The 20,318-nt window shown below is 50.1% G+C and overlaps 1 protein-coding gene and 1 pseudogene across 2 annotated transcripts; one reads left to right on the top strand and one right to left on the bottom strand.

Annotated features, from left to right (window-relative positions):
* The first annotated feature begins 71 nt into the window (after nucleotides 1–71).
* Nucleotides 72–16,197, top strand: LOC136548670 (glutathione S-transferase T3-like; annotated as a pseudogene).
* A 1,537-nt stretch (nucleotides 16,198–17,734) lies between these two features.
* LOC136549845 (protein ALP1-like) lies at nucleotides 17,735–20,254 on the bottom strand. Of its 2 annotated transcripts, none has more exons than XM_066541269.1 (2): nucleotides 19,698–20,254; nucleotides 17,735–19,149 (listed from the first exon to the last, which is right to left on the bottom strand). In XM_066541269.1, exon 2 carries the CDS (start codon nucleotides 19,147–19,149, stop codon nucleotides 17,860–17,862), a length of 1,290 nt encoding a protein of 429 aa, XP_066397366.1. In that variant the 5' UTR covers nucleotides 19,698–20,254; the 3' UTR covers nucleotides 17,735–17,859. The 2 variants fall into 2 exon arrangements, with proteins under 2 accessions (XP_066397366.1, XP_066397367.1); XM_066541270.1 differs by having other exon boundaries at nucleotides 19,708–20,254.
* Between the last annotated feature and the right edge of the window lie 64 nt (nucleotides 20,255–20,318).

The following is a 20,318-nucleotide window of genomic DNA, read 5'->3' as shown; positions in this document are numbered from 1 at the left end:
CGCGGGGCTGCAGCCACGCTCGCGCATCGCGCGGGCATCGCGTGGGCTTGTGGCAGCGCGGGGAGCCACAAATGGCGGCGCCGGGTTTCTCCGGAGGCGCGCTGCCTCCCCGTCCGGCTGCTGCCACGAAACGTCGTTCCTTCGTCGCTCCTCATTGCCAATCTGCTTCGATTCCCCTCACTGCCAACCTGCCTCGTCGACAAGAAGGCCCTTCTCTCGGCGGCGGCAGCTGCAGGATGCCTTCTCCCGGCAGTGGCGGCAGCGGCTTACCTTGCCGGTTCCCCAACGACCAGCCTCTACTCGGCCCTCGCACGTTGACCTTCACGGAGCCTCACGTCGCCACCTGGGACGCCGGCAGCACCACAACATCACCAGCACACGTCTATGAGGTTGCCGGCGACGACTTCAGCCCCAACCATTGGACGCCTGACTACTCAGTGAGTTGTGCTAATTTCATTCCCAAGAGAGCCTTCTGAAGTTCTGATTCATTCCCAAGAGAGCTTGCGTCAATATTGATAGCCAATTTGTCTTGGGTATCTAATCTAAACACATAGTAGTTGACATATCAACAATCCAACAAGTCCTAGTTCAGCCTTTCTTTTCTAGGGTTAAACATAAACCCACCTGGTTTATAGCAGTAGCAGTTGTATATTCTTTTTGATTCAGATGCAAAGTTGTAGCTGCACTAGATTCAGATATGATAATCTTTACCTGAGCTGCCTCTACTGCATAATCTTGGATTTTCATTATGTCTGATCTTGGGGATCTGCACATTTGCAATGCTACAGAGGGTTCCAATTTAATACTCCACTGTCATAGGAGGAGTACTCTGGCACTAGAGTTCCATCATGGTGTTTAGGCATTTATTGTGAATTAAATAGTTGAGTTTACCTCTAGACACTAGATGTTGTGGCTTGTTGCTTGTATGCCATTGTGATGAGTTTCAGTATAAGTATCACAAGTTTGAACTTTGGGCTTCTGAAGTTTCTTTGCAATCTATTACATACTTGCCTTCATCATAGTCATGTGCAATTGTATGCCATTTTACTTGGTTCAGTTAAGGTAATTAGGGCATTCTTGTAAAACAGGTTGCTATACATAAAGGTAATTAGGGCATTCTTGTAAAACAGGTTGCTATACATAAAGGTAGTAGGGCTTGAACTGGTTAGCTAGTTCTCCCACAGACGCATCGTGGCGCACTGCAATACAGACGCGCTGCCCTGCCCTGCCCTGTGAATGATGTAAAGGCCAGCCGCATACGCCGCAGCATGCACTTGGCCGGGGATCGATCGATCCATCCGTCTCCTTTCTGCGGCGCGGCGAGCAAAAGCTTGAAGCCTTGGTTGATAAGGACATGGGAGCCCTTTTGCTCGCTGCTTTGCTTTGCCTTTGGTTCCGCTTGATCAGGACTCAGGAAGGCAAGGCCGGCCTGATCGCGTGTTCCTCTCTTCCTCCTTTCGATTCCTTCCGTCGCCTTTGCAGAGCCCAGCAGGATCGATCCATCCATCCATCTCCCTTTGACAATACTCGATCAGTATGAAATCTTAATCGATGAGCTGGTGTTACTTTAATTAATCTTTAATAATAGTATGACTTTGTTTATTTTATTATATAATCTGGCTCGCTTTCTACTCTTGTCTTTGACAACATGCATGTGCCTCGCTGTGACGATGTAATGTCAGGCACAAGTTTTATTGGTGCCGCTACACCGGGCCATCCTTGTGAGATCGCCTTTGTCACGTCTAAACAGGCTGCAGGGACACGCTGCAACTGTGTGGGGGTATTAACCCCTATACCCTTACGGCTAAGCTTGGGCTGGCCCGGATCGATGGTTTCAGTCCACCCGAAAGACAACGTGCGGCTCAGTTAACCTGATCGGAGTCCCGCACAAGGAATTAAGACGGATTTGGCGACCAGGCAGGATCCTGGTCGGTTAGAATAGGAATCCTTATCCGGCCACATATGGCAATTGTAACTGACTAGGATTAGTTTCCAGATCTGTAACCCTGCTCCCCGGACTATATAAGGCGGGCAGGGGACCCCTCTAAAAAATATCTCTCATTGACATACAGCAATACAAATCAGACGCAGGACGTAGGTATTACGCCTTCTTGGCGGCCGAACCTGGATAAAACCTCGTGTCTGTCTTGCGTCACCGTCTTGTTTGGGGCTTGCGCATCTGTCTGCCGATAATCTACTACCTTGGGCATACCCCTAGGTAGACTGCCGACCATATTTCGTCGACAGTGGCGCGCCAGGTAGGGGGTGTGCGTACTGCTCTCCAAGCAAACAAGATGGTCGTCATCTCCGGCTCCATGGCTACGCCCAATGACCTCACGTTCACCGTCGGCCAGATCACCTGGACCACCGGCCCTGACGTCTCCATCGCCATGGCCGCGGAGGAGGCGTGGATTCAACCCGCGCCGACGACTACTTCACCTGCATCGGCTATGGCTCCGACCACGGTGAGCACGACTCCGACCATGGCGAACACGGCTCCGACCACGATGGATCTGGCTTCGACCACGGTACATCTGGCTCCGACCACGCTTACAGCCACGCCGACAACCCATCATCCGCTTCCCTGCTACAGAGGAAAGCAGATCGACGACACCGACCTGCTCGACTCCATCGATCGGGTCGACATCGAACTCGCTGAAACCCTAGCTCTGGTAAGTACGATTCAAAGCCAAACTAATGAGCAGGTAACATCTCCCCACAACAGATCTATCCGACCAGCTCAGACCAGTCGCCCTGCACGACTTGGAACAGATCTTGTGGTCGTATCTACTCCTGAGGGACGCTCCGCTCGTCGCCAGCCAGCCTTCGCGACGGGTCTCCGACTCTGCGAGTACGAAGTCCCGACGGAGAACCACCAGGTCCAGCCCTACGGCCTGCGGAACGCTGCCTCCAGCTACGCGTACAACCTACGACGCCGCTCGGATCTATGTCCTATACACCGATCTCGGCCAAAGCCATGCAACATCGTCAACATGGTCCGGATTGAAGATTATCAAGAAGGATCCGTCCACACAGTCCGAGAGGGTGACTCCACCTCCTCATCCGGCATCGCATCCAACGCATCTGTCCACACCGAGCTTCAGCGTCACGAAGATGAAGGCGTCAAATACGATCTGGATCTACCAGACCACGCCCCGGGTTTCCCCCAATTTCCGTCCTTCCCGCCAAGATGAGGAGATTTGATCCATGTTGTCAGCAACGACGAGCCGCCAGCAGTTGGCGAAACAGAACAAGAAAAAACTGCACGCGAAGCACGCAATATTGATCGGTTTAATCGCCGGCAAATCGAAGCTGAAGCTGACTAGGAGGCACGATGCATAAGGCTCCGACCACGTGACCTCAACAATGCTTTCGACAGGGTGGGGGACAAACAAGTCTTCAAGACCCCAAGCGCCAACGTAGCCGTCGCCATGGCGACAATGCAGCGGCTGCCCAACACTCCCGAGACCCAAGCAGTCCGTGATGACATACAAGCTTATCTGACGGCTGCTATGGCTCAGACCGCAAAGATGAACCAAGCCCGGGCTCCATCCATTTCTATCGAATCAAGCTACAGCCGTCAATACTCAAGTCGCTCACAGCCACTCAACCAACGTGGCTCGCGCAATAACGACCCATCAGACAACCATCAAGGCAGAAACGGTGGTCGTGATGATGGTCGGGACGACAACCGCCGCCGGGAGGATAACCGCCACGACGTTCGAGGAGACAACCGCCGAGATAACCGCGACAATCGCCGTGATAACCACGGTCGCAGGGCTAATCCAGATGGCAATCGAGATCGCCGCGATGGCAATAACGATCTCTGCCATCACCTCGGTGGACGTGATCTGCGTGCTCGCATCAACCAGAGAGCCGACGATCGTGCATCCCATGAAAGCTATCGCCGTATGGAGTATGACACCGCTCACGGTCCGCCGGGTCTGAAGCAGTTCACTCCACACCTGCGCCAAGTCATATGGCCCAAGAATTTCAAGCTCGAGAAGCTTTAGAAGTACGACGGCAAGGAAAACCCCGAATTATGGGTCATGCTCTACGAAACTGCGTGCCGCTCAGCCATGGCTGACGAGCACGTCATGTCTAACTACTTCCCAGTCGTTGTTGGTCATGTAGGTCACCAATGGCTGGTTAGCTTGCCAGCGAACTATTTCGACTCTTGGCAGGAGCTCAGGCAGGCCTTCATCGACAACTTCATCGCTACTTGTGAACAACCCGGCAACAAGTACGATCTGCAACGGATCCGAGATCGAAAGGATGAACCACTACGCGAGTACGTTCGGCGTTTCTCGGAAATGCGCATCAAGGTCCCATCAATATCCGACAACGAAGCAATCGAGGCCTTTGTCACCGGCCTCCGCTTCCACGACGCCCTAAGAGACAAGCTCCTCCGGAAGAGACCCGAATCGGTCACAGCGCTTTTGGCCACCGCTAAGAAATATGCGGACGCTGACGACGCTAAGAAGATAATCGTTGAAGAAGCAGCAAGGGTTCCACGCTCCGACCACCCCCCACACCGCGACGATTACCGCGGCAATCGTGGTCGGAACGACAATTTTGACCGCCGCAACCAGCGCAATGACTCCCACGATCACCGTGATCAACGTAATCAGCGACGCAACCGTCGTGACGATTACAGGAGCAAGCGCGCTCGGGAAGACGACGGTGAGGTCAATACTGTGAAAAAGGGCAGCGGACGTCGAAACTACGAGGACGACTACGCCAAAGCATTGAAGGGACCCTGCCAGCTCCATCCTAAGTCGAACCACACCATGGAGAATTGCCGCGTCTTCAAGACTATCTACACGCGTCAACAGGCTCCGGATACGTCCGACAAGCCTAACGACGCGGGGGAACAGCGCAACGAGGACAACGACGACGACGATGCAGATCCTCGTCATAAATACGTCAAGCCGACTGATCACGTGCACACCATCATCGGCGGCAAGGTGTCCATTGAGACCAAACGAGAACGCAAGCTGCTTGCCCGCGCTTGCTTGAACGTGGCAAACACCGACAACCTTCTCACCGATCCGCGGCTTCCTCCGTGGTCTCACCGTGAAATCTACTTCAGCAGGAAGGACCAATGGGCCGCCATACCCGAGCCAGGGCATTTTCCCCTGGTCCTCGATCCTTGTATCAACAAGGTTCAATTCGACAGGGTACTGATCGACGGCGGCAGCTCCATTGATATTCTGTTCAAGAACAGCCTGCCCGCTCTGAAAATAGCCCAGGCGGACCTGAAGCCGTACGAGGCACAGTTCTGGGGCGTTCTCCCTGGACAGAGCTCCACACCTCTCGGGCAGATCACGCTACCTGTGCAGTTTGGGACTCCGGACCACTTCCGCACCGACTACGTCAACTTCGTGGTCGCTGATTTCGACGGCACCTACCATGCTATTCTTGGTCGACCGTCGCTCACCAAGTTCATGGCCATACCTCATTACAGGTATCTGGTGCTCAAGATGCCTACTGAGAAAGGAGTTTTAACCCTCAGGGGCAACGTATACGCAGCTTATACTTGCGAGGACGACAGCTTCAAAATAGCAGAGGCCCACGACCTCTCTATTCGCATGGCCGAGACCATGCTAGACGCTAAGAAGACCTCGGCCGACCACCTGGAGATCCCAGAGCTCGAGGCTCCACGCAAGAACATCAGGTCCAAGGAGCACAAGACGATCCAGCTGGTCGAGGGTGATCCCAGCAAAACGGCCCTCATCGGGGCCGACCTGGATCCCAAATAGGAAGACACGCTCGTCAGGTTCTTGAGGGGCAACGTGGATGTGTTTGCATGAAAACCTTCCGACATGCCCGGTGTACCTCGGAACTTGATCGAGCACTCCTTAAATGTCAACAGCAAGGCCAAACCAATCAAGCAGAAGCTACGGCGGTTCGCTCGCGACAAAAAGGAGGCGATTAGGGTAGAAGTTACACGGCTTTTGGCAGCCGGATTTATCAAAGAAGTGTATCATCCGGAATGGTTAGCCAACCCGGTTCTTGTACGCAAAAAGAATAATGAATGGAGAATGTGCGTTGATTACACTGATCTCAACAAACACTGCCCTAAGGACCCCTTTGGTTTACCTCGCATAGACGAGGTCATAGATTCAACCGCTGGTTGCGAGCTGCTTTCCTTTCTCGATTGCTACTCTGGTTATCACCAGATCGCTCTCAAAAAGGACGACCAGATCAAGACGTCTTTCATCACGCCTTTCGGCGCCTACTGCTACACGACTATGTCGTTTGGGCTCAAAAACGCTGGTGCCACCTACCAACACGCTATACAGGCCTGCCTCAACGACGAGATAAAAGACGGCCTCGTCGAGGCTTACGTCGACGATGTAGTTGTCAAAACCAAGGAAGCACACACCCTTGTTGACAATCTGGAACATACCTTCGCAGCCCTTAATACGTTCCAATGGAAATTAAACCCAAGGAAGTGCATCTTTGGTGTCCCTTCTGGCATATTGCTCGGCAACGTCGTCAGTTACGACGGCATACGCCCTAACCCGGAGAAAGTCAAAGTTGTCTTAGACATGAAGCCCCCAAACAAGGTGAAGGATGTCCAGAAGCTTACCAGCTACATGGCTGCTCTAAGCCGTTTCATATCAAGATTAGGAGAAAAAGGACTACCGTTCTTCAAACTGCTCAAAGCGTCCGAGAAGTTTGAGTGGTCGGAGGAAGCAGACGCTACCTTCACGCAGCTAAAGCAATACCTCATGTCACCTCCGGTACTTACTGCCCCCAAAGAAGACGAAACTCTCCTACTTTACATTGCAGCAACCGATCGGGTGGTTTCCACTACACTAGTGGTCGAGCGCGACGAGCCGGGCCACGCCTATAAGGTACAGCGGCCAATTTATTTCATTAGTGAGGTACTCAACGAATCCAAGATCAAGTACCCACAGATTTAGAAACTGCTCTACGCCATACTGATAACATCCCGAAAGTTAAGACATTACTTCGACGGATATCGTGTGGTAGTCATGACCGAGTATCCTTTGGGAGACATCATTCGCAATAAGGATGCAAACGGGCGCATCGTCAAATGGGCAATGGAGCTATGCCCCCTTTCCTTGGAATTTGCAAGCCGTACTACAATCAAGTCTCAGGCACTCGTCGATTTCATCGTCGAGTGGACAGACTTAAGCACTCCCGCCTCTCCGGGATCCGACGAATATTGGACGATGTACTTCGACGGTTCTCTCAACATTGACGGTGCGGGAGCAGGAGTTCTTTTCGTATCACCATCCAAGGAAAAGCTCCAGTACGTCCTCAGGATTTATTTCCCAGCATCTAATAATGCCGCCGAGTACGAAGCATGCCTGCATGGTCTACGCATTGCGGTTGAGCTTGGAGTTAAACGTCTCTATGTCTACGAAGATTCGGCTCTGGTCATCAACCAACTCAACAAGGACTGGGACACGACCAGTGAAAAGATGGACGCATATTGCAAATCGATAAGAAAGCTGGAAGGCAGGTTCTATGGCATCGAGTACATACATGTGGTCCGGGACAAGAACCAGGCAGCCGATGCATTGTCAAAGTTAGGATCATCCCGAGCCAAAATCCCACATGGCGTATTCGTCCAAGACCTGCTCACGCCTTCCATTGAAGACGAAGATTCAACGACCGACAAAGTTTCAGACCAGCAATTAGTGGCTACGGTTCCGGCGCCGAGCACAACCGAGCCGCTTCCGACCACTCATGAGCCGGACTGGAGAACACCTTTCATCAAGTACTTAACAGACGGTAGCGGTTATATCGATCGAACAGAAAATGAACGCCTGATGCGTCGTAGTAAGCAGTATCTACTCGTCGATGGCAAGTTATGGCGCAAAAACGCTAAGGAGGAAATCTTGATGAAGTGTATAACCCAAGAGGAAGGCAAGCATCTCCTAGACCAAATCCACTCTGGCTCCTGCGGCAACCATGCGGCCTCAAGAACACTGGTCGGTAAGGCTTTTCGAGCAGGGTTCTATTGGCCGTCAGCAGTGGCCGACGCAGAGAAGCTAGTCCGCCGCTGTGAAGGTTGTCAGTTCTTCTCCAAGAGAATCCACATACCAGCACATGAGATCCAAACGATTCTAGCCTCCTGGCCCTTTGCATGCTGGGGACTGGACATGATCGGGCCTTTCAAACCAGCTCCTGGGAAATTTACATGCGTCTTCGTGCTAATTGATAAATTTTCTAAGTGGATAGAATACATGCCTCTGGTACAGGCATCTTCAGAGAAAGCTGTCACATTCCTCGACCAGGTCATCCACCGTTTCGGCATGCCCAACAGCATCATTACTGATTTGGGTACTCAGTTCACCGGGAACGCTTTTTGGGACTTCTGCGATGAAAGGAGCATAGTTGTAAAATACGTCTCGGTGGCGCACCCTAGAGCTAATGGACAAGTCGAGCGGGCAAATGGCATGATTTTGGACGCATTAAAGAAGAGGATGTACAGAGAAAACGATAAAGCTCCTGGCAGATGGCTCAAGGAGCTACCAGCCATGGTCTGGGGCCTCCGAACTCAGCCCAGTCGTAACACCAGCGTCTCACCATACTTTATGGTTTACGGCGCTGAGGCAGTTCTCCCACCAGATATAGCTTTCAGATCAGCACGGGTAGAGAACTTCGACGAGGGCAAGGTCAAGGAAGTACGGGAGCTAGAAATCAACAGCGCAGAGGAGAAAAGGCTCGATTCTTGCGTGTGCACGGCCAAGTACCTTGCCGTTTTGCGCAGGTACTACAACAAGAACGTTAAAGAGCGTTTCTTTGTGGTCGGAGACTTAGTACTGAAGTGGAAGACGAACCAATCCGGCGTCCACAAACTCGCAACCCCATGGGAGGGACCCTTCATGATCAAGGAAGTCACACGTCCAACGTCTTACAGGTTAGCTCACCTGGACGGCACGGACGTACCAAACTCGTGGCACATCGACAAGCTTAGACGATTCTATGCTTAACTACTGAGATATGTACTCTACTTACATTTTCGATTTACTTTAATAAAGCAATTATGATTTCTCCGACCACTCTAATGTGTCACTACGAATTTTATGGATATTCTGACTCAGCCAGTACAAGCCGACCACCACTCCTTCTACGGTTTTCGGAGCAGGTCCTGTCTCCAGTTCCTCCCAACACATGCACGGGATCCGCTCTCTACGTTGCGGGTGATCGGCAGGTCCCCCCTGGTTTGACTTGTCTGTGTCCACGTGTGCACAGGTCATGTTACCTCACACTCCGACCACATGCCAACCAGGGCCGCACAAACCCCTCGGGATGATGTGTCGAGCAAAACGGTACAACTAAACCGAACGTTAACACGTTCCCACTTAGTTACACCAACAAAAAAATTCAAGCTTAAACACGTTTTGTATAAAGCAAACAAGCTTGTAATGATATACAGTTACGTTATTACAAGCTTGCCTGAAGAGGCTCAAGTTTACAATAACACAACTATGTCCTCCTTCTACAGCTCTAAGCTTATTACATTGGCTAGTCGGGGAGCAGGGCATTTACTGCTCGTCCCCTCTGATACCCTACTCGAGTCTCGAGGACTCTTGAGCTAATCATGCTGAAGGAGATGGCCCCGTCGGCGCCTGGCTGGTCGAGACCGCAGGCTTCGTTGGTTGGCTTGCAGCTGACGGCATTTCCAGCTGACTTGTCGATGGCATACCCTGCACAGGTGTTGTCCCACCTCCGCACAGGTTAATATCGCCAATTATCTTTGACGACAAGTCCAGCTGGGCCGTCCGAAGCTCTTCGGCCTTGTCTGGGTCTATCTCCTTCGGGTACCCAGCCTCCAAGCGTTTGAGATCGATCAGGGGGTAGTGAGCATGCACCATGCTTAGCACATGGGCACCCGTGTACTCACCCGCCTCCTTCATGAAGTCTTGGAACCATCCCCATGCTTGCTTGCATCTCTCGACCAGTCCGAGCTGAGGCGTCCTTAGTTCTTCCTCTGTGAGCGCCGGGTCGATAAGGTCGAGGACGGGCACAATGCTAGTTGCCATTTCTTGGCACCGCTTGCTCCACATGTCCCGCTCCTCGGTGGCCTTAAGGTATTGTGCTTTCCAGTCATCACGCTCCTTGATCACGGCCTCAAGGTGCCTCTTGGCATTGACTTTCAAAACTGAAAACAGTACAAGACATCAAACGTGATGACACGACAAGGCAATGTGGGCAATTGTATGAGAAAGGTGGTCTGGAGTGCTTACTTTTCAGGTCGTCCTTCATTCTGGTAGTGTGGTCTTGGAGTTCCGACTGGCTGCGTGCTAGTTTCTCGTTGTCCTCCTTTAGGCAACCACATTCTGCAAGCACACGGCTGTTCTCCCCCTAGAGGCGGGTCACTTCAGCATCCAAACCTGCATTACAGCTATTACTGCCAAGAACAAAATAACACAAGTTCCGCACTTGCTACGATACGGTGAAGACTTACCTATTTTCTCCAGCTCTTTGCTTTTGAGCTGGCCGACCAGGTTTTGGTTCTGTGCTTCTCGGTCTGTCTTCTCCTGGTCGGCGGCTTCAAGTTGGCGCCATAGGCGTTCCACTTCAGCCGTTAGCTCCTTATTGGTCGTCGTGATTCCTTCTATCTGGTCGAAGCACCTTTTTCGGTATTTTGCAGTTTTCATCAAGTCCTGCATATAGACAAGCTACGTCAGACAGTTCGACTACGCAACAGGGTCAAGGGCTCAAGCCAAATATACCTGGACTTCCGTCACCAGACGCTTAGCCGCCCGTTCGACTCTTAAGGTCTCTTCGACCTCTGGGATTTCCTCATGCATGACCCATTCGTCGTTCCGATAGCGCGACACATATACATGTTGTCGCCTATCTTGGGGACGGCCCAGGATTTCTTCCACTTCATCCTCTTCAGCCTCCTGTTCAGGAGGCGGCACTGGTCTGGAGTTGGCAGACTCCACGACCACCAGGGCTTTCCCACGAGCTGTCGCGTCGACAACCATGTTCTAGGCAACTTCTGGCTGCTGCTCCTCGGCTAGATCCTGCTCCCTTGGCGTCATGGTCTCCGCCTCAGCAGGGTTCATGCTTGGAGCACTTGTATTCTGCTCGGTTGTCTTCTTGACCAGCTGCTCGGGGACTGGCGTCTGGTCGTCCGCCTGCTGAGGCATAGGCGGAGTCCCTGCCATAGGCTCCTCCACTGCTGGTTGCTGCGCAGTTTGTCCCGCCGTTGTTGGTGAGGACGTTCCGCACCCAGCTAGCTGGTCGGGACTTTCGGTGGACTGAGATCTAATGAATTCAGAGACAAATTCAGACGGTAATAGCATCCAGTACAAAATGCAAAGCTTACATCAAAAATATAGATACTTACAATTTCGACTTGCGGAAGGATGTGGCGAAGGAACGTCTTCTCGACCGCCCCTGCTCCGCTTGCTCGGCAGTTCCCACCGGGACTTGTTCAACCTCCGGTACGGGCGTCGGAGTAGGATGTGGCATGTTTCCTTCGTTGGTCCTCTGTGTAGCAGTGGTCGGTGCTGTGACCACTGCTGGCCCAGAGGAGCCACCCTGCTCCGTCGGTCCCACCTGCCTTCTTCTCTTTCGGGGGACGAGCTGGAAGATGTCAGCATCCTCTGCTTCGTCATCCGACAGGGGGAAGATGGCTTGACGTCGTTTGCTGGCAGCCGGACGCTTGCCAGCGGCTCTGGTCGAGGCGTCTTCTACGGTCTCGAGTACCGCCCAGTGAACGTCACCGGTCCTGGCGCTGGTCTAGGCGGCTGGGCCGGTAGCTTGTGGCCATTCTACACCAGGGGGAGGCGACACGAACACTCCTGCCCGATCACGGCCATTATACTGAGACACAAAATGAAGGAAAAGACAGTTATTTTCTTGATACAAAATGACTCTACAGTTAAAAGGAAGCGTCATTTACCTTTGGGGGAGGTCAAGCCAGCTTGAAGGCGTGCTCGATGGTGTTCAGTGCAACATAATTCGGATCAGCCAGATTGAACAGCTCTCCAATCCTGGCCTTGATCTCCGTCTTGTCGAGCGGCTCTTTCCTGGTCCTTGTCGGATCCGCGCCACCTTGGTATTCGAAGCCAGGATGAATCCTTTTCTGGCATGGCTGAATTCATCGGCTAATGAAGTTGCCGACCACGCTCGGGCCATCAAGCCTTCCCCACGGGATCATCCCGAGCAGTTCGGCTATCTGTTCCAAGTTCTCGGGCTTCTCCGACCAGCTATTCTTCTTCTCTGGAATTAGCCCCACGTCGCACAGAGTGATGGTGTTCGGCTCTTCACGGATGTAGAACCATTTCTTGTACCACTCGTCCAATGAGGTGTTCCAGGGACAGTGCAGGTATTGGGCCTTCATGCCGTCACGCAAATTCAGATAGACGCCTCCGGCGATCTTCGAGCCACCGCTTCCTTTTTTCCGAAGGCAAAACAGGTGGCGAAAGAGGTCGAAATGGGGCTGGAAGCCACCATACGCCTCACAGAGATGGATGAAGGTAGAGACGAGAAGAATCGAGTTGGGATGCAGATTGCAAATCCCAATCTCATAGTACAAGCAGAGACCCTGAAGGAAAGGGTGCACTGGAATCCCAAAACCCCGTTTGAAGAAATCTTCGAAAACCACGATCTCACCTGGTTGTGGATCGGGGAAGCTTTCTCCTTTCGGTGCGCGTCATCCAGCGAGGGCTTTGTTGTGGAGCACCCCCATGGCGACGAGGTCTTCGATGGTTTGCTCGTTGCTCCGAGACTTCCACCACTCCTTTGCCATGATTCCGCCTCTCTTCTGGGCGTCTCTCCTCGCCATTACTCTGTCCTTTCTAGGGGGGTGGATGCGGTGGCAAGGGGATTTTTGGCACTGTTTATCGGAGGAATAGGGTTTGGCAAGAGGAAGACGAAGGTGGCGGTGGCGAATGACGATGGGGAACGGTGACAGTAACTTGCCAGATCTATATTATAAATAACAAAGAGTACCGTCGTTTCGTTCGCCCAAGAATATTGGGAGTCGTGCGCACGCGCCGCGAACGGTTGTTCACACAACCTCGAAATCTGCGCCAATAAACGCGCTCCTTCGTTAACAGTGTACGCGCCTCTTCGTTAATGGTGTAAGAGGGCCCACACTGACACATCTCAATACAGGTGTCAACCGACTGTTTGCCAGAAAAATATAAGAAGACAGAATGACGTACTATACCTATTTACTTTTTTGACCAGACGTGTCAGACTGGTCAGACTGGACTTGGCAGAGAGTAGAGAAAAATAAAAACACAAAATAATAGTACAAGCAGCGCACGCAATCGTGGATTTGCCTTTACCACTACTGTGCTCGGGGACTGCCCAGACCACTACCGTGCTCGGGGACTGCCCAGACCACTTTTGTGCTTGAGGATTGCTCCGACCACGGTCATGCCCGGGGACTGCTCCGACCATTACCATATTCAGGAACTGCTATGACCACCGCTGTGCTCGGGGACTCTCCCGACCACTTCTTGGAGTTTTGCTCTCCTCGGCTACATGTGATTTGTGCTCACATACAGTTGAGAGACATTTATTTAGACCTTGCTACAAGGCTCCTACTACGCCTTCCAGCAAGCTCGGGGACTACATCGGTACGATGCACCTGCCGGTGCATCTCGTATCGCCTGTACGACGATTGGGTTCTCAACTTAACTGGGAATTCTTTTTAGACCCTGGCACCACGTGCCTAAGTCACCTACTACCAGGCTCGGGGACTAAGTGGGCACACTTCACCTTGCGGTGAATGTGTTTGTTTAAATCGATCCCTGTGCTTTGAATGATTATAAGGATTATTAATATGCTCGGGGACTGCCCCGACCACTGCTTGAATAATGGTTCTCCTTGGCTACATGTGATTTGTACTCACATACAGTTAAGAGACATTTCTTTAGACCTTGCTACAAGGCTCAAAAATTTGCCTTCCAGCAAGCTCGGGGACTACGTCGGTACGATGCACCTGCCGGTGCATCATGTTTTGCCTGTACGGCAATTCGGTTTTCAACTAAACTATGAATTCTTTTTTAGACCCTGGCACCACATGCCTGCGTCACCTATTACCAGGCTCGGGGACTAAGTGGGCACACTTCACCTTGCGGTGAATGTGTTTGTTTTCGACCCCTACGCTTCTGATGTTCAAGGACGCTATGCTTCAAGACCACTTACATTTCTTTTCAGAAATACAAGTGGGCACACTTCTCATGACAGAAATCTTTTCTTTTTTCTTAGGAGCACCATACATTCTTTGGACAACCTACTTCTCCGGTGATGACGGTGGTCGGAGGTGTCAAGGATCCAAGCCTCGCTTGTCGGAGAAGGTTAAAATGGCGTGTCGCAGCATAATACATGATGCTCGGGGACTAGCTGTGGGGGTATTAACCCCTATACCCTTACGGCTAAGCTTGGGCTGGCTCGGATCGATGGTTTCAGTCCACCCGAAAGACGACGTGCGGCTCAGTTAACCTGATCGGAGTCCCGCACAAGGAATTAAGACGGATTTGGCGACCAGGCAGGATCCTGGTCGGTTAGAATAGGAATCCTTATCCGGCCACATATGGCAATTGTAACTGACTAGGATTAGTTTCCAGATCTGTAACCCTGCTCCCCGGACTATATAAGGCGGGCAGGGGACCCCTCTAAAAAATATCTCTCATTGACATACAGCAATACAAATCAGACGCAGGACGTAGGTATTACGCCTTCTTGGCGGCCGAACCTGGATAAAACCTCGTGTCTGTCTTGCATCACCGTCTTGTTTGGGGCTTGCGCATCTGTCTGCCGATAATCTACTACCTTGGGCATACCCCTAGGTAGACTGCCGACCATATTTCGTCGACAAACTGCTTTAAGCAGGTCGGGCCACAGGCACAGCGGTGCACCGTAGTCATAGTTTTCCAGCAGGTAGAGCGAACACGAACACACAGCACTAGTTCAGTTCTGTTCAGGCAGGCGTGTCGGTGGCGGACCATCGCCATGTCCCTGTGGTGGTCGATGGAGCTGAGCTGAACCTGAACTGTACCGCTGTGCTTTCACGGGCTAAACCAAACCTATCGCGTCTTTTCTTTTCTCCTAACGTAACAAGCCTTGCAGTTCTACGCTCTTAAGATTGTTCTAATAGCTGAATCTGAATCAACACTCATATTTCTGTATATTTCTTTGCAGCAACCAAGGGCTTCAAGTGCAGCAGGAAGTGGATATTTCACAAATATATTGACACAAGAAGTGGATGATGATTTGGAATTGTTGAGGCAACAGGATGCCACTCCAAGTACTGGCGGCAAATCCAAGCGAGGCAGCAACTACACTAATCTTGAAGATATCCAACTTTGCAAATCTTGGATTCATATCAGCAATGACCCTATCATAGGGAATCAGCAGCCAGGAAAAACTTATTGGGAGAGGATCGCAAATGATTTCCACAGGAACAGGGACTTTGAGTCCGATAGGACTCCCAATTCACTCGAGCATCGCTTTGGGATCATACTAAAGGAGTGCATGAAATTCCAAGGCTACTACGAGGAGGTCGAGCGTCGTCATCCAAGCGGCATTCCATACCAAGAGCATGTAATTGATCTTGCACTTGGTTCATCCCATATCTTGTCATTGCTATATATCTAATCATGCACTTGATCTTTGCTGCAGCTGCTGGAAGCCCAAGCAAGGTATGCCAGAAAAGCGAACGGCAAAAATTGTCAATTCGAACATTGTTGGCTCACGTTGAGGCACACTCAGAAGTTCGAATCAACGCTTGAAGGCAACAAGAAGCCGGCCAAGTCCAGAGAGCTCAACTTCCCGGTAGGAAGTGAACAAGAGGACGATGAGTCAACCGCCCAAGGCCAAGAAAGCTCCTCAATCCCTTCTGCCAAGAAAGCCCGACCTCCGGGTAGAAAGCAATCCAAAGACAAGCTGAAAAAAAATGGAGATGACGAGTACAAGGATATGATGCAAAATTTGTTGGTAATGAAGACCGAGGAACATATGATGAAGAAAGAAAGGTGGGAGAAGGATATGATGCTTGAGCAACGCAGGCTTCAGATGGAGGAGGAGCGGCTGCAGTGGGAGCAGGAATAAAAAATTATGTTTTGTGATTTGACCACCATGGACGATGATCAAAGGGCATACGTGAAGGCGAAGAGAGCGAAGATTGTGAAGGCGATGAGTGCTAGTGTAGGCGAGACAGCTAGTGGTGAGAGTGGAGTGTAGGTTTGGTGAGAGTGGAGTCACTTATATCTGGTAGTGGTAGTTTTCTTATGCTACTGTTATCATTATTAATGGCACTGCAATCAGTATTGTTCAGTATATGCTATGCTATCAGAGATGCTATATGTGTTATCAGAGATGCTATATGCACTGCAATCAGAAAATGTTAGTTCCTTCAAAGATTTGGTTTCTGTTAGTGGGATTTGTTTCTGTTAGTGGGATTGAGCGAAGTCTGGTGTGTGCTGTTTTTACTTGGATGGTCAGTGTTGAATCAATGATTCTAGTTCACTTATAAATATTTCATGAATGTGTAATATGTTCAGCCATGCGCATGCATGTTAATTTCTCTATTTTCTATGTGAAATTCTGCTCTCGTGTTTTCTTTTTTAATTTCAAAGCAGGGTTTTTAGAATTACAGATGTTGGATTTTCTTTTCTGATATTTTCTTTCTTTGGTTATTTTTTTATTTTTCTGGACCTTTTTTATATTGATTTTTACTCACTCTTTTGTTAAGTATTTTATTTTTCTAGTAGTCTTTGAACTCAATAAGCTTAAGTTTGAATTTTTTTTATTTCTCACATGCATACATAACATATTTGTAGTTCTGTACACATTTGATAATCCATCATGCATACCGTGACGATGCGCCAAGGCTCTGGAACATATGTTCTTTTTTTTTTTTGCTTTCAGACGCTACTACTGTATCACTGATATATCCAAATATCTGATCAGAGCTTCAGGTAACTACTTTTTATGTACTTGAAATACTCATATTTGTGATATGTGGACATGTGCTACAGGCTGCCAAGTCAGTTTATAACTACCACTTCTTTAAGAAAATGAGCACGAGCACTGTTGTTTCATCCAGTGAAAGCAACAGACGTTAGATGTCCAGAAGCATAGCCATTTATTAGTTGCTACTTGCTACGGCAACAGAAATAACAGCTTCTCATCTCCACAGAATGCATTAGTCTTCGACACCAATTCCATCTCAGAAATAACAGCTTCTCATCAGTATGGCACTATCCAAGTGATACAGTCAGTATGGCACAAGAACATGGTCAGTATTCATCAGTTTCTGCAATTCATATCAAGAGTGATAGCCAATCTCTCAAGAAACCAAACACAAATTACATGAGTCAAGAAGCTTGAGTACAGATTACATGTTCAGAGATTAGCAGCTGCTTATCTAAACAGTACACTTGCAGTAATAAGTTCCAGAAAAGAAGCACACGTGCAGTAATAAGTTCCAGAAACTACAGACATAATTCTTTCATACAAGTATGAATGGTAACACAATATGAAACTACATATTACATAATTTTCCAGATATTTGAAGGACATTGCCAAATGTCACTCCATATTACATAATTTAGTCTAACTACCTAGAACTATGAATGTCCCGTGGCGCTTTGCGGCGACCCGGCAACGCCCCGTGAAACTGTATTATCAGAAATCTGGACAACAGAACACTCCATAATCACACTGTAGATTCATGCCATGGCTCAATTTTAATGCATTATCAGAAATAAATAAACAGACTAGCACAGAGCTGCATTATCAGAAATAAACAAACTGAACAGGAGAAAATGGATAGGTGGATATATTCTACAATTCACACTTGTGCAATTCACATAGGTGGATATATTCTACAATTTCAGCTAACTACCTAGAACTATGAATTGCCCACAAGTGCTCTACAAGGTCATCACGAAGTCGCTCATGTGAAGACCTATCCTCAATCTCGTCGTGTATCTTCAGGAAGTCCTCTAGCACAAGAGGATTACGGCGTTGGTAGTCCACAGGTTGCAACACAGGGATACCCTCCTGATGGTAGTTAAAGTCATCTTCCTCATCTCGCTCATCCTCAATTATCATGTTGTGCAAGATTACACAAGCTTGCATTATGTACCATAGATCTTCCTTGTGCCACATTCTTGCAGGACCCCGCACTATTGCAAATCGAGCTTGGAGTACCACAAACGCTCTTTCGACATCTTTCCTCGCTGCTTCTTGAGCCATTGTGAAGTGGATTTTCTTGTTGCCCTGTGGTCTTTGAAAAGCTTTGACAAACGTTGCCCAGGCTGGGTATATCCCATCGGCAAGATAGTACCCCATTGTGTACTTGTTTCCATTGACCATGTATTCCACTTGTGGCGCCGTCCCAGAAGTCAGACTTTGGAAGAGTGGAGAGCGGCGCAAAACGTTGATATCATTTAGTGAACCTGGAAGGCCGAAGAATGCATGCCAAATCCATAGATCTTGTGATGCAACGGCCTCAAGGATCATGGTCGGCCCATCTTCTTTCCCTTCATATGCTCCTCTCCAACCTACTGGGCACTTGTCCCATTTCCAATGCATGCAATCAACGGAACCAAGCATACCTGGGAACCCTCTTGCACTATTAATTGCCAACAGCTTGGCTGTGTCCTGGGCATTGGGGGCCCTCAAGTATTCTTCACCAAAGACATCGACGACAGCCTTCACAAAATGCTTCAGACACTCAATGATGGTGCTCTCTCCCATCCTCACATACTCATCCAAAAAGTCGGCCAAAATACCGTAGGCAAGCATCCGAACGGCGGCAACAACCTTCTGTATGGGAGAGGCGCCAAGAGTTCCGATGGCATCGGGCTTCTGACGGAAATAGTCATCATGAGACTTCATTGCATCCACTATCCGCAGAAAGAGCGACCTGGACATCCGAAACCTCCTTCTGAAATGTCTCTCACTGTATACACACTGGTCCACGAAGTAGTCCAGGTAGATGCGATTGTGACCTCCCGAAATGTCCCGTGGCACTTTGCGGCGACCCAGCAACGACCCACGAAACTTTTTCTTGCGCTTGTTTCTCTTGGAGCCCTCAAGAAGACCAACAATGATGAAGAGGTCGTCAACATCAGATTCGTCCTCTTCATCCCACCGTCGACGAACTCTAGTTCCAAACCTTGACATCTGCCATAGCAACAAAAAAAGGGAAAATGTCAGGGATATAATGATGTTATCCACATTTTTAGACAAAGAATGGGATCAAGGCTGTCAACTAAGTAGTATAGTTAAAGCTCTGTTTGCAAACATGAAGAAGAAAAGGACCTAGACGGCAACAAGCAGTACAGTTTAGAGGAAAGAATAAGATTAGCAGATGTTTGCAAGCTCTGTTTGTTCAGGCCAATTTCTGGATCAAAACCAAAAGAGCTTGCTCTACTCAGCAAACAAATAAAGCATACATGTGAGAAAACATGATGTAATGCTAGAAACGATGAATGAAACAGGTACATGGCATGATTGCCATCCTCTCTTCTCTACAGGAATCAAACAGATACACTAGTTTTCATATAACATGTCCATCATATTAGAGCATCGAAGGCAATGTGTCCATGAAATTTTTTGCATAAAGTGATCTGCTAGCTCTGCCTATACTTCATCACTAAACTTTCTGCGTATTCCCTTTCTTTTGATTTCAATCAAGATCCAAGTAAACAACAAAGAAATCAAGCACTCACACTGACTCACTGTGAAGCAGGGGCTGGGGGCTGGGGCGACTCCATAATGTGCTGCTACTGTTGCCGCCAGCCAAGAAATGCCGCCAGCCAAGAACAGCACCGATGACGGGAGGGGCGAGGGCAGATGGCGGATGACCTTCACGCCGCCACGGAGAACGGAGGTCGAGGGGGCGCGGGCCCGCCGAGGCCGAGGCGGCGGCGGCGGCGGACTTCTCTTCGAGGATGGAGTTGGTGGCCGACGCACCTGGGTCGAAGAGGAGCCGGTCGGAGCGGATGCCCCGCACGACGATGGCGTCCTCCGCCGCGTCGTCGCACGCCGCCGCTAGCGCTGACGCCTCGGACGCCGTGGAGAGCAGCAGTCCTGCCGTGCACAGGAGGCCGTGAAGGAGGACTCGGCGGAGTCGAGGACGATGGAGGCAATGGTCCTGGCGGCGCCAGCCGCCTGCGGCGGGTGCGCGGCGCGGGGGCCTGCTTGGGAGCTGGAGCGGTAGGGTCTTGGGCTGGAGTTGGAAGCAAATTTGGGTCCCTATATTTTGCAGACCAGCCTGCAAATGAAAAATATAGGGGCCCAATTTACATGGTGGGCTGAGTTGCTCTAACCCCAATCTAACCAAAGGCCCG

Source organism: Miscanthus floridulus, chromosome 4 (genome assembly GCF_019320115.1).
Source record: "Miscanthus floridulus cultivar M001 chromosome 4, ASM1932011v1, whole genome shotgun sequence".
NCBI lineage: Eukaryota > Viridiplantae > Streptophyta > Magnoliopsida > Poales > Poaceae > Miscanthus > Miscanthus floridulus.
This window is presented reverse-complemented; position numbering and strand designations above follow the sequence as displayed.

Coding starts and splice junctions, on each gene's coding strand:
- LOC136549845 (XM_066541269.1), bottom strand. CDS start 19,149: ATGTCAAGGTTTGGAACTAGAGTTCGTCGACGGTGGGATGAAGAGGAC.